The sequence below is a fragment of the Colobus angolensis genome, unplaced genomic scaffold, assembly GCF_000951035.1.
Source record: "Colobus angolensis palliatus isolate OR3802 unplaced genomic scaffold, Cang.pa_1.0 Scaffold368, whole genome shotgun sequence".
Lineage (NCBI taxonomy): Eukaryota > Metazoa > Chordata > Mammalia > Primates > Cercopithecidae > Colobus > Colobus angolensis.
Genome location: NW_012117021.1, coordinates 416,259 through 429,610, shown reverse-complemented (window position 1 = coordinate 429,610; position 13,352 = coordinate 416,259). Strand labels below are relative to the sequence as shown.

The following is a 13,352-nucleotide window of genomic DNA, read 5'->3' as shown; positions in this document are numbered from 1 at the left end:
TATTTGTTGATTTCTTTTTTATTGCAGCCTGGTCTTATTTTATGGATAGAGTAGCTGCTTCATACAAATGTACACACACATGTACACCCCCTATCCTTCAGAGACAGTGTCTTGATCTGCTTATCTTCTATCTCTCTCTGGTTTTCCTGATATAGCAGGCAACCCCATGGGGTCCAGTTGTATTTAAGAGCAAAAGCCCGAGTTGCTGAGTCTGTGTGGGTGTTTGTATTCTGCCTGGTCATATGTGCAAGAAATAGGCCTTTCCACACAGGCAGCTCTGAATCAGAAGGCTGCAGGGCTGTGCTGGTACACACGTGGATCCTCAGAGTAGGCAGCAAAATGCCACAGCAAGAAAGGTTTTGCTCTGGGGGCTATCGGGACAGCTGTTCTGCTGACTCTTAGCTGCTACCCTTATATTGAGTCTTCCTTGTCACTCCAGCCGCCGTTCTAGTAATGCTGAGGCTCCCTCCTCCGCTGCAGCCCCAGCTTGCACATATTCTGAGCATCTTGCATTTCACCTGCGAACATTGTACCTTGCACTTTGCATCTTCAAAAAACCAACAGCCCCATTTCTGATCTCTTTCCCATTGCTGGTCTGTTCATCGTGGTTACTCTTATTTTGGGGTGGGCATGGATCTAAGAAGTAAGGAGGTGAGGTAACCTGGTGCATTCCATGTTGAACTAGAAACATGAGTGGTTCTCTGAAACCCAGTTACTTCTCACCCCTTCATGTCAGCAGGGTGTTCAGGGGGCCGCCAGCTAGAGGGTACTTGAGAACATCAAAGGGACCCTTTGTGGAGTGCCCCTCCTGTGTGTCCCCTCCCTCCCAGCCAGCTCACACACCACTGATGGCAGCTCCATTTGCAGGAGATCCTGTCGGCCTGCTGGGCTTTCAACCTGCAGGAGAGACCCAGCTTCAGCCTGCTGATGGACATGCTGGAGAAACTTCCCAAGCTGAACCGGCGGCTCTCCCACCCTGGACACTTCTGGAAGTCAGCTGAGTAAGTGCCTCTTCCACGAGCCAGACTGCCAGCCAGGCCCTCGCAGTCTCACCTGGGGTCTTAGAGGGCACCTTCTGCTCTTTCTGCCCAAGACTTTGTTTTTTGGGGTTTTTTTGAGACGGAGTCTTGCTCTGTCATCCGGGCTGGAGTGCAGTGGCGTGATTTAGGCTCACTGTAACCTCCGCCTCCTGGGTTCAAGCAATTCTCCTACCTCAGCCTCCCGAGTAACTGGGACTATAGGCACCCACCACCAAGCTTGGCTAATTACTGTATTTTTAGTAGAGACGGGGTTTCATCATATTCACCAGGCTGGTCTCGAACTCCTGACCCCAAGTGACCCACCCGCCTCAGCCTCCCAAAGTGCTGGGATTACAGGCATGAGTCACCACGCTCGGCCCCTGCCCAGGACTTTGATCTGAGGAATACACACAGTAGGTCACCCGAGGTGACTAGTCCCCTTGCCCAAGTGATACCAGGATTTTGTTTTCCACGTTTGTTTTGGAGACTCCCTTTGACAGGTGAGCACCTGCAGTTTGCGGCTGTGAAAAGCCAGGACTTAGAAGGCTCTGCCGAGGGAGGGGCAAGATGGGGTCAGTTAGAAGTCTGAGCGATGTGGTATTATAAGCTTCACTGAAATAAGCAGAGCCAGTATTGCTTACAATGGCACCCACCGAAACACAAGAAGCCAGCCACCTCTTATGGGGACCACAGTCACTTGGGTTTAGAAGCTGTCTGCCTCCTGGTTTAACACACAGCCCTTTGCACCCCTTGGTGCGGGGGTGATGTCCACTGTCGTCTCTCCTGCATTCTATCTCATTCCCTTTTTCCTTTGTCCTCTGGCTACCTCTGCTAGAACACTCACAAGAGACCTCTGCCCTGTCACGAATGCTCTGTGAGAACCTGGGAAGTCCTTTCTTGTTCTGGGCCTCAGTTTCCGCATCATTCAAAACTCTCTGGGCCAGGGGTTGGGCCAGGTCTAGGGCGGGTAAACTTGCTGTAAGGGGCCAGGTGAATATTGGAGGCATTGCAGGCCAAGAGGGCAACTCAAGTCCTCACTCTGGGGGCCGACTTTGGCAGTGTGCCAAGCACCATCTCTGCCACAGCATCTTGGCTCTGCCATCGCAACACGGGAGCAGCCATGGATGGCATAAACCAGGGAGCTGGCTGTGTGCCAGTAAGGCTTAATGCTGGAAATTGGGATTTCACATGTCATGAAATAGTCTTCTGGTATTTTTGCGCCCAGCCATGTAGAAAGTGAGTCGATTCATTCATCCAGGAGTCCAGCCTGTAGGTCAAGTATGGCCTGCCACCTGTGTCTGTACAATCTGCAAACTAAGAATAGTTTTACCTTTCTGAGAAGCTTTTCAAATAAAAATTGTTGTACACATAGAGATGAAGTCTCACTATGTTGCCCAGGCTGGTTTCAAACTCCTGAGCTCAAGTGATGCTCTTGCCTCAGCCTCCCAAAGTGCTAGGATTACAGGCTTGATCCACTGCACCCGGCCAGTTATAAACTTTAAGGAAAAGGACACTTTCTAAAAGTGGAATCTCCCGCAGAGTCCCGCTATATAAAACCCATAATGTGGAGCTGCTCTTGATGAGAGCGAGGGGAAGAGCCTGTCTGCCACCTGCTGCCAAGAAAGCTTCTGAGGCCCCCGTCCCTGTGTATGTGTGTCACTGAGTGCCTGGAGAAGCTGCATCCCCAACTCCCATACCTGGCGCCAAGTGTGGTGATGACAGCATTCCTTATCCTAGGAAGGGTCAGGTAGTAAATATTTTGGGGTTGCAGGTGACACAGTCTCTGTTACATGTTCTTTGCTGTTTTTTAGTCCTTTAGAGTAGTCAGAACCTTTCTTAGTGTGTGGCCAGATTTGGCTTGCACATTGTTTTCCAGGCCATATCTTTTTCTTTTCTTTTCTTTTTTTTTTTGAGGCGGAGTCTTGTTCTGTCACTCGGGCTGGAGTACAGTGGCACGATCTCAGCTCACTGCAACCTCCATCTCCTGGGTTCAAGCGATTCTCCTCTCTCAGCCTCCTGGGTAGCTGGGACTACAGGTACATGCTACCACACCTGGCTAATTTTTGTGTTTTTAGTAGAGGTGGGGTTTCACCATATTGGCCAGGCTAGTCTCAAACTCCTGACCTCAGGTGATCACCCACCTCAGCCTCCCAAAGTGCTGGGATTATAGGTGTGAGCCACCGCACCCAGCCTCCAGGCCATGTCTTTTATTTTTTTCTTCTTTCTGAGACAGAGTCTTGCTCTGTCACCCAGGCTGGAGTGCAGTGATGCAATCTCGACTCACTGCAACCTCCGCCTCCCGAGTTCAAGTGATTCTCATGCCTCAACCTCCCAAGTTGCAGGGATTATGGGCACCTGCCCCCATGCCTGGCTAATTTTTGTGGGTGTTTTAGTAGAGACGGAATTTCATCATGTTGGCCAGGGCGGTCTCAAATTCCTGACCTCAAATGATCTGCCTGTCTTGGCCTCCCGCAGTGCTGAGATTACAGGCATGAGCCACCGTGCCCGGCCTCCAGGCCCTGTGTCGATAAAGAACCAAAGTGGGCCTCCAGCCGCAGTTGAGGAGGGACTCAGCATGAGTTTTCTCTCCTGCAGAATTCACTAGAGAAATGCTTGGTGCTTCGCTGATTCAGGTCAGGTAGAGGGATGGTCTGGAGGAACGACAGTGTGGGGTTAGGGAGTAACACATCTCATGCAATACTGGGTTCAGTATTTTGCACTTAGGATGGGTCGGAGTCCAGTACAAATGTGGGGTAATGGATCATAGCCATAGAGGTGTGCGTTTTAGGCAGCCATTGCTGCACACCTGCCGCACGCCTGGGGAACAGATGGCCGAGGCCAGGGTTCCACCAGCGAGGAGGTTCCAGTGTCATAAAGACAAACAGACACACTGTAATGACATCAGGACTCTTATCACCTTTGTATTCCTGGCTCCTAGTACAGTCCCAGGAACATGATAGTTGGTCACTAAATATTTGATGTGCCTGAATGAATGCGGGCAAAGGGTGATACCATGCCAAGTGCTGTGATACAGCCCAGATGGGGGCCTCTGCGTCCACCTGGGGGACACGAGGAAGTGTCTCTGGAAGAAGGTCATCAGGGCTGGGTTTTGAGCCAGAACTGTCCCAGCAGAGAGCAGGAGCATGGGGCTCTTAGCCGTTCAAGGAGGGTGATGTGAGGCGGCGAGCCAAGCTCCAATCAGACCTCAGGCAACTTGCTTAACAAGCTGGGCCCTGGTTTTCTCCCCGACAAAACAAAAGCCTCCACTAGGTGAATACTGGCATTCAGAACATCATTCCAGATTCCCTAAAAACCATGTAGTCCCACCTTCTCATTTCAGAGGCAGGAAACTGAGTCACAAATGGGGCTGTTCCCTGTCCAGCCCCTTCAAGGAGAGCTTGCAGGCTTTCCTTTCCTGAATGAGTCTGTGTCAGAGCTTCCTGTTCACAGTGTTTACTTTCTACACACTTGCCCCCTAATTCTCACTTTCTCTTTTCTTTCCCATTGATCTTGTCATTTTTTTTATTTTCGGGGGGTGGCGGATATGCTGTTCTGTCATCTCCCCCTTTCCCATCAACTGATTCCTCCACCTGTCCACACGTGCCTGACTCCATCACCTGCTGGGGCCGGACTGCGCTCTCCCACGCCTGGCGGAATGGTTGCTGGGCACTCCCAGTCGCTGGAGGAGCCGCTACTATGGAAAAGGACGCTACGGCCACCCTGACTTTAAGAGCTCCTGTCCGGTTCTGGAGGAATAGTGTGTTCCTGTTACTTCCTTCGCTGGCTGCCTGTCTCTGGTTTTCCTGACGCAAACCCCACTTCCTTTCTGTCGCTGCTTCCCAGCTTCTCCCATCTTTGTGTCATTTATTCTCGCAAACCAAAGTGAGGTTTCTGCAGCTGAAATGGCTACCAGCAAGGGTCACACAGGCTTGCATTTTTCGCTGGGTGAGAGAAGAGCCACAGCATGTGGCGGGGCCTTTGTCCACACCACGAGTGGACGGATGGCTTGTCCCTGGGTCGGAGAGAACTTGGGTCATTGATTTGAGCCGCCAGGATCCCAGTCCCCCTGGCCAGAGCTCAAGGGAAGAGAATTCAGTGAAGCGGAAATACTCTTGGAAGTATTTTGCTCGTCAAGGGCTAAGGAGCTGTGGGCATGTGCCAGCCTCTATAAACATGCTGCAACTGTGCCCTGTGTGAGCTTAAGAGGGTTCTTTGTGCCCAGGCTCCCTTCTGAGCGTGCAGTGCAGCCAAGCCTGGGGGATGGAGTCCAGGATGACCCTTTCTCTCTGGAAGGGAAAGGGAGTTCCCTGTCCAGCTGCTCTGGCCAGACTTCTAGCTCCCGACAGGCTCTGCATGGGGCTGTGATTCTGATGCTGTTCTTTGCTTTCTTCTCTTTCCCTCTGTAGGTTGTAGGCCTGGCTGCCTTGCATGCACCAGGGGCTTTCTTCCTCCTAATCAACAACTCAGCACCGTGACTTCTGCTAAAATGCAAAATGAGATGTGGGCACTAACCCAGGGGATGCCACCTCTGCTGCTCCAGTCGTCTCTCTAGAGGCTACTTTTTTTGCTTTGTTTTAAAAACTGGCCCTCTGCCCTCTCCACGTTGCCTGCATATGCCCGAGTAACTGCTCTCAGAGGATCCCACTAATTGAGCTCCCTCCAAGGCGGTCTGGGCAGCTTCTAACTACCTTCCTGGACGTGACTGATTGCTCCCGTGTTCTTCTGAGGGCTGGTCTTGTTTTTGTTTGGGTGGCTCTGTCTCACTGCTAACACCTTAGTGAGATGCCTTCCACCCTCCTGAGTACACCAGCCTCCCACTGGGTGTGTGCCTAGTGCGGGGCAGGCGTTGGTTGGGAGGGTATTGACTTGGCTTTTAACCTGTGGGGATTCTGTCCAACAAGGAGTGGAATGATTTCAGAGCTGCCCTGAGGCTGACATCCTGGTCCCAGGAACCCTCTGCTGGGCTCCTGTCTCTCAGTCTCCTCTGTAGAGTTAGATCAGAAGACACAGAAAGTTCTGTGGCCGTGAAAGATACCAGCTAAGAAGGGTTGTGCTTCAGTGGCACCCTCAGAAAAGTTGTCTTAAAGCAAAGAGGTACCTGGCTCCAGACAATTTTTCTGATGAAAACAAAGTCTCTGCCCCGTCCCCCCTGCCACCCTGGCAAAATTACTTCCCTTACACCTGCCCAGTGTGCCATAAACCAGACCCCAGGTCAGCATTTGTCAAGAGCATGGCTGCCGGGTCCCCTGCAGCAGTCACTGCACTGTTTACTAAATGCAGGTTTCTGTTCTCCTTCCCCAGCAAGACCTGCTGAACCCAGATCTCTGGAATTGGGCTCTAGGAATCTGCATTTCAACCTGCTTCCCAGGTGGCCCTGATGCACCCCAGTATTAGGGTTTATTTCTAAAAGGAACATGCCTTGTAACTCCTGGTATCCTGGGGGTCATGTTTCTCTTCTCTCTCAATTCTACTTGGAGCAAGAGCTTTCCTGGGCTGCAAATGAGAAAACAATTCTGAGGAGCCCACAGCAGTACTGAGCATGCTGGGAGCTTGGGACTTGGAGATGAGTGAGCCACTGTTGCTGCTCCAAGTAGAACTACTTGGAGTGTAGCTGAGGCCTTGGACTCAGTATGACCAGGGGCAGCTCTGCCAGGGCTGTTGGCCAATCAGTCATTTTCATTTCTTGTTGGAGGCCAAGTCCTCTGCTGAGCTCATTTCCTAACTAGTGTTACCGTAATTCTCATGAAGACCAATGGGGCTATAATTCTTGTTTTTGTTCCTCTTTGCAGCATTAACAGCAGCAAAGTTGTACCCCGGTTTGAAAGGTTTGGCTTGGGCGTCCTGGAGTCCAGTAATCCAAAGATGTAGCCAGCCATGTGGTTTTTCGCTGCTGATCTCTTTCTTTTTAAAATGTGTTTCTGAAACATCCAAACAACCACCACGACAAAAACACTGCCTGCCCAGCGCTGCAAACCAGGAGCACGCATCCTAGATTCAGACTGTTCGCCATAAACCCCACTTGGGAGATGGAGCTGCACCTGCTATCTCTTAAAATGACACCACCAACAACCAAATCTGTCGTGACAGACAGCAAATGTTTACACGTATATTTCTCCTGAGTGAACCTAATGTTTTACAATAGGTAATAATAAAAACAGTCCGTGCATAGATGCACGGGCACTGATGGCCAGGATGGCTGAAATGGCCGTCCCCTCTGGAGGACCTGGTAGGCGGTGAGGGACCCATGCTGGGCCAGAAGGAAGACAGACATGGCGATTGCAGCTGTTCTTGGGGTAGGGCGGGGAGCCGAGAAGGTCTGACCTGGCCTCTGCTTTTTGGCCCAAGACCCCATCAGGGGAATCTCTCTCTCTAGGGCTCTCCCCTTATCCTTTCAAAGGGATACTGCCCCTTCCTCATCTTGCAGAGGAAACCCCGGCTAGGAACACAGCTAGATGAAGGAGTCTGGAGTTCCTGGAGAGTTTGGGTTCACCTTCTCACCCCTGTAATCCAGGCTGCTCCTGCTGGAAAAGTAGAAACAGAATCCAAAAAAGGTCTGAACTCACCAGGTGGTTCCCAGCCAGGGTTTCTGCTACAAGCTGAGGAAACATCCATGGCTTGTACAGATGTGAGCCTTTGATGAAGCCCCCAGGCAGGCACTAAGGTGGTGGGACTCAGGGCCTTGGCTTTTAGCTACATCCCAATCCCTGACTGACATCTGACCGTGAGAGCTGGATGGGTGGGAACAAGGAGGATGGAGGAAGGAGGAGGAGTAGATGGCAAAGGTATCGGAGCCCCCTTCCCAGCCACATGGTGACCCTGGCACTGTAAAAACCCTTTGTCATGTCAGAAGGTTCTAGAACTGCCCACTTCTTCCATTTCTGTCCTGCTGAAACCCCTTAGCCCATTTCCAACTCCTCTGTCCATGCTCTGAGCTCAACTGGGCGGCGCGTGGCCCATCACCCCTTTCACTTAGACCCACCTAGCTGGCCCCCGTCTGCAGAGCCTTCCCTAGCACCATTAGGCCTTCTACTTGTGTCCATTTGAAGCAGGGAGGGGCTGGATTTGGAAAAGTCTTTGAGGTGAGAGCACCACACTTGTCTTCATTAGGAACTCTGACCTGTGGAGAAAAGTTCCAGATGGCAAAAGGGAGCCCTTAAGTGGAGGTTAGGTTGTATTAGCCTCCAATACCAGAAAGGAAAAAGGGTGATGGGAGTGGAGACGTAATTGGATTCTGTGACCATGCTCTGAGCTCAGAATTGGGAAGGGAGGGAGGTAGCTCCCACCCCTTCCAGTTAAGCCCCGTCTAGCAGAGCCCCAGTCTCCAGAGTCGGGTCAAAATGCCACAGAAAATGAGCTGCTCTGCCAGCAAGCTGTGGAGCTGCCTCCTCTCCAGGCCTGGCATCCCTTGGTCAGCCCATCCTTGGAGGGCACAGCCATATTACAGTGCCAACTTGCCTGGCCATCAGCATCTTCGCCCTTCCCAGTCCGTGTGGGGAGGCTGTAAACCACGTGGATTCAGCTCTGTGTGGAGTTTCTGTGCTATAATGGGACTGCTCATTTTGCCCCATCATCCCTTTGGCCTCCCACACACCTGCCTTTTCCCAGGGGTCACGTGTGTCTCCAGCCTTTCACCTTTCTATTGCAATGGTGGCCTTTGTCCAGGTGACAGCAGGCCCGATGGATGTACTGGTGAGCCCCATGGTTGGACGTCAGCTCAGCCAGTAGGCTCAGTTCCTCCCCAACCCCTGACACCAGGCCGCAGTGGGCATGCGCAGGCCCACAGAAAGTCAGTCTGGGTTTTGCTTTTTCTCATGAGCATCACAGTTAAAGAAGCGCTCATTGAGCAACTACAGTGCACTTGGTCTTCTGCAAGTGCTGGGCACCTAGAGATAGGAGCAGTCATGGTCCCTGCTCTTAAGGAACTGATGACCTGGTGGGGCCCTGTTACCTTCAAGGAACCCAGAAGCCACTGGGCCCCAAAGGTGGAACTGAAGGACTGGGGGCAGCTGGCTCTCAGCCTGCCACCTCTGCACTGCCTGTCTTTAAAGAACCCCACCTCAGCCCATGATGGTCCCCCCTGTTCCCCTTGTATTTCAGTGACTGTGAATTGAGGTTAGGAAGGCACACCTGCCCTTCTGTGTGCTCTCTCCATCTGCCTTGGAAACACGAAGGACGACAGATACTGTGAATTCAGCCCTCACGGCCAACTGTGAAGGGGATGGAGAAGGCTGGGAGAGCTCAGGGAGAGCTCTTGGGGGCTGCAGAAGTCCCCTCTGGGGTCTGAGAGTGGAGCCCAAGCTTTGGCCCACCAAGGCATCCCCAGTTTCCAGCCTCACCTCTGAAGCCCTGCTGCCTTTAACCACCAGAGCCGCAGCCCCCTGGGTTTCTGTCTAACTCGAAGTCTTGCATCCTAGCTAGTTTGGGGTTGTGAGTGGTGTGTAGCAAAGTTGATCTCTCCATGTTACCAAATCAAAACACCCTCTGTCATCTTACGGCATTTCCTCTTGAGGTCGCAGAGAGGAATGGCAAGCCCTGGAAACCTGTGTTACTCTGTGTTGATTAGGTGTGGGGGTGGGGGTGGAGACATAAATGTGAAGCCAGTTGGAGTTTGTGCTATGCAGCAGTGTTAGCCAGGATCTCATCAGTGTGCAAACCTTGCATCTTCTGTGGCCACAAGCCACACACTTGCTTTTTTTGAATGTGATGTAAAATTTGTACAGTAAAGTTTTTATATTTTCTATCAACTGCATTTGTCTTCCAGACATGCTATTAATTTAAATTAAAATGGTTAGTATTAACAAACGTGCTGTATCGGGTTTTTTTGCCACTGGCAAGAACATGCCCTCTGTGGTAAGCCAGGCCTGGATGTCTGGAGTTTGTGAATAAAGTTATACCAAGGTGTACCGGGGCTTGTGTTTGCTTTGGTCAGTTCCAGGTGAATCCTGGGGACCATTTGGATGGGTAGCATGGAAATAGATAGGTCTGGGGTGACTGAACCCCTGGTCTATAGATTAAGGAGCTCCTTCTAAAGGAAGAAGTTATGCCAGGACCTCAGCAGCAGGTGTTTCTAAACAGATGGAGGAATGGAGAAGTCACATGTCAAAGGCCCACAATGTACAGAGGAAGATCATCCAGGCCCCAGCAGCAACAAAGCTATGAGTAGGCCCAGCATCTCCTGAGTTGGAGGTGCCTTAGCCTTATGGAAGCCTTGGAGGGATGAGGTGGTGTTCGTCTGAATCCAATTTCTAGGAGCCCCTCATTGCCAGTTATATATACAGATAGGTGGAGAAGAGGTACTTTCTAAACACCATCTCACTTTAATCCTCACAAGGCCACGAGGTAAGAATTGTGATGTTTCAGCTGAGGAAAATGAGAAGCGGAGAAGTTAAGGTATTCACCCAAGATCACACAGCTGCAGGGTGGCTAATCCAGGACTCGGACCACAGCTTTCGCTTCAGAAGTCTAGGAACTTACTGGTCAGACATTTACTGAGCACCTACTGTATTCAAAAGATAGTGCTAAGTTGTGGAACGTTTTCCAGGATAGACCACGTGGTAGGCCACATACTAAGTCTCAATAGATTTAAACAGATAACATAACAAAGCATCTTCTCCAACCACAATAGGATGAAGTTAGGCAGCAGCACTAGATTCTCACAGGGGCACAAACCCTATTGTGAACTACACATGTGAAGGATCTGGGTTGTGCGCTCCTTATGAGAATCTGAGTCTAATGCATGATGATCTGAGGTGGAACAGTTTCATCCTGAAACCATCGTATATCCCCGTCCATCTGTGAAAAATTGCCCTCCATGAAACTGGTCCCTGGTGTCAAAAAGGTTGGCGACTGCTGCCTTAAACTACTACTGGATTTCCTGAGTGAGGCAAACAAAGTACTGGTTTGGCATAACCTGTTTGCGGGAGAGAGCTGCACTGTTAATTAGCCCATTAGGAAGCAGTTAGAACCATATATCTGACTTTATGGATGTAGAATACGCTCAATGAGAATATTCTCAGCAGGGTAGTGGGGGAGCGGGGGTGTGTTCACGCATGTTTCAGTGATTAATGTGGTTCAATACGGCTGTCCCAATACAATGAGGTTTCCAAAGGGAACTGGATGAGAGGACCCAGGGTCCCCTGCATTGTACAACAGGACTCAGGTGTCTACGGGCATCACTGACTGCCCTGCCGAGGCCCTCTGTGCTGAAGGCGTCACTGCAGATGGAAGGATTCCTTGAGGAACCCTACTACTGGCAAAGGTGAACGGGTCTGGGCACGGGATCAGTGCAGTCCAGGAGTGACTCTAAAGGTGCTGGCGTGTGGGCACTATGTGAGGAGCTCAGCCCCAAGTCCTCTTCATGCATTAGCCGATTTAATCCCCACAGCATCTTTCTAATGTTCACATTCACTTGCCTCATTTTATGGGCGAGGAAAGGAAGCTTGGAGAAATTCAGGAACTTACTGAAGATCACACAAGAATTAAATGACAGGGCCAAGATTCAAACGTGGGCTATTCATACTATGTATAGAATTGTATGTCTAGCCCAATGTTGTTGACCACCCATCCGTTGATGGACACACATTGCTTTCACCTCTTGGCTTTTGTGAATGATGCTGCTGCAAACATGGGAGTTCACATGTCTCTTTTGAGTTCCTGCTTTTGGTTATTTGGGGGATATACCCAGAAGTGGAATTGCTGGATCATATAGTAATTCTATGTTGAGGTTTTTGAGGAACAGCCACGCTGTTTTCACAGAGTTCCAGTTTACCCACAATCTAGCCAACAGTTGTTATTTTTCGGATTTTTTTTTTTTTTAATCATAGCCATCCTAATGAGTGTGAGGTGGCAGACTCACATTTTGAAGAGATCCCTCAGTCTACAGGGCAGAGAACAGAGAGCCTCTGAGAAGGATCTGCAACTTTGAATACTAGAGCTCTGAGAAGGAACATTCCCAAGGGCTGCTTCTAGTCTCCTGAAGACCAGAGCTAACCACTGGGAATGGATTGTGGTGAGTGAAGGGCGCCGGCACTGTGCCTCAAAGTATCTCCCTACTGTGTCGATTAGTCTAAAAACACATCAGCCAGGGCCGGGCGCGGTGGCTCAAGCCTGTAATCCCAGCACTTTGGGAGGCCGAGACGGGCGGATCACGAGGTCAGGAGATTGAGACCATCCTGGCTAATACGGTGAAACCCCGTCTCTACTAAAAACTACAAAAAACTAGCCGAGTGTGGCGGCAGGCGCCTGTAGTCCCAGTTACTTGGGAGGCTGAGGCAGGAGAATGGCGTAAACCCGGGGGGCGGAGCTTGCAGTGAGCCGAGATCCGGCCACTGCACTCCAGCCTGGGCGACAGAGCGAGACTGTCTCAAAAAAAAAAAAAAAAAAAAACACATCAGCCTTTGGGTATGACTGGGGCCCCTCCAGGCAGGGTGTGGAGCACAGAGCCCTCCTTTATGGGCTGGACTCAATAGTGAGGCTGCTTACCTGTGACTCACCTCCAAGGCTCAAGCTGATGCTAAGGTGCTGGTTTGCTGGAACTCTGAGCTGTGCCTGTGTCTACTTGGATTCTGGGAGATTTTTTTCTTTTAGCAGTGTTTTGTGGAAATATTGTCTAGGTAGAGTAAAATGTACAGATCCTGGTTTTCTGTTTGAGTTTTTGTTTTGTTTTAAGACAGGGTCCTGCTCTGTCACCCAAGCTGGAGTGCAGCGGCGCCATCATAGCTCACTGTGGCCTCAACCTCCCAGGCTCAAGCAGTCCTCCTGCCTCAGCCTCCCTGTAGCCAGGACTATAGGCGTGCACCGTAATGCCCCACTATTTTTTTTTGATTTTTAGTAGAGACAAGGTCTCGCCATGCTGCCCAGGCTGGTCTCGAACTCCTGGGCTCAAGCAATCCTCCTGCCTCAGCCTCCCAGTGTGCTGCATTACAGGTGTCAGCCGCTGCACCAGCCTCAGCCTGTTGTTAACGGATGTAAATACCTGTGCAGTCACCACCTAGAACCAGATCCAGAACATTTCCAGCCTCTCGAAGACTCCTTCTTGCCCCTCCCAGTCAGAGACCCCCAAGGGTGATGCCATTCTAGCCTGTTGTTCAACTTGACTCTCACAGCATGGAATTCTCACAGCGTGTGTCTGTTTGGATCTGGCTTCCACTCAGTTGCCAGGCCCATTGATGTTTCCTGTGGCCCAGCTCCTTCTTATTGCTGAGGGCTACTCTGTTGTGTGAAAACCACAATTCATTTCTCCCTTCTCCTTTGGCGAACTTTTGCATTGTTTCCAGCCTGGAGCAATGATGAGTAAAGCAGTTAAAAACAGGCACATATGTTTTCCTTTCTCTT

The 13,352-nt window shown here is 50.8% G+C and overlaps 1 protein-coding gene across 1 annotated transcript in view; it reads left to right on the top strand.

Annotated features, from left to right (window-relative positions):
- Nucleotides 1–1,005, top strand: part of KSR1 (kinase suppressor of ras 1) — a 149,242-nt gene extending 148,237 nt beyond the window's left edge. Inside the window, exon 20 of the mRNA XM_011953556.1 lies at nt 868–1,005. Coding sequence (XP_011808946.1) covers nt 868–1,005 — 138 coding nt within the window. The remainder of the gene's footprint in view (nt 1–867) is intronic.
- Nucleotides 1,006–13,352: the final 12,347 nt, after the last annotated feature.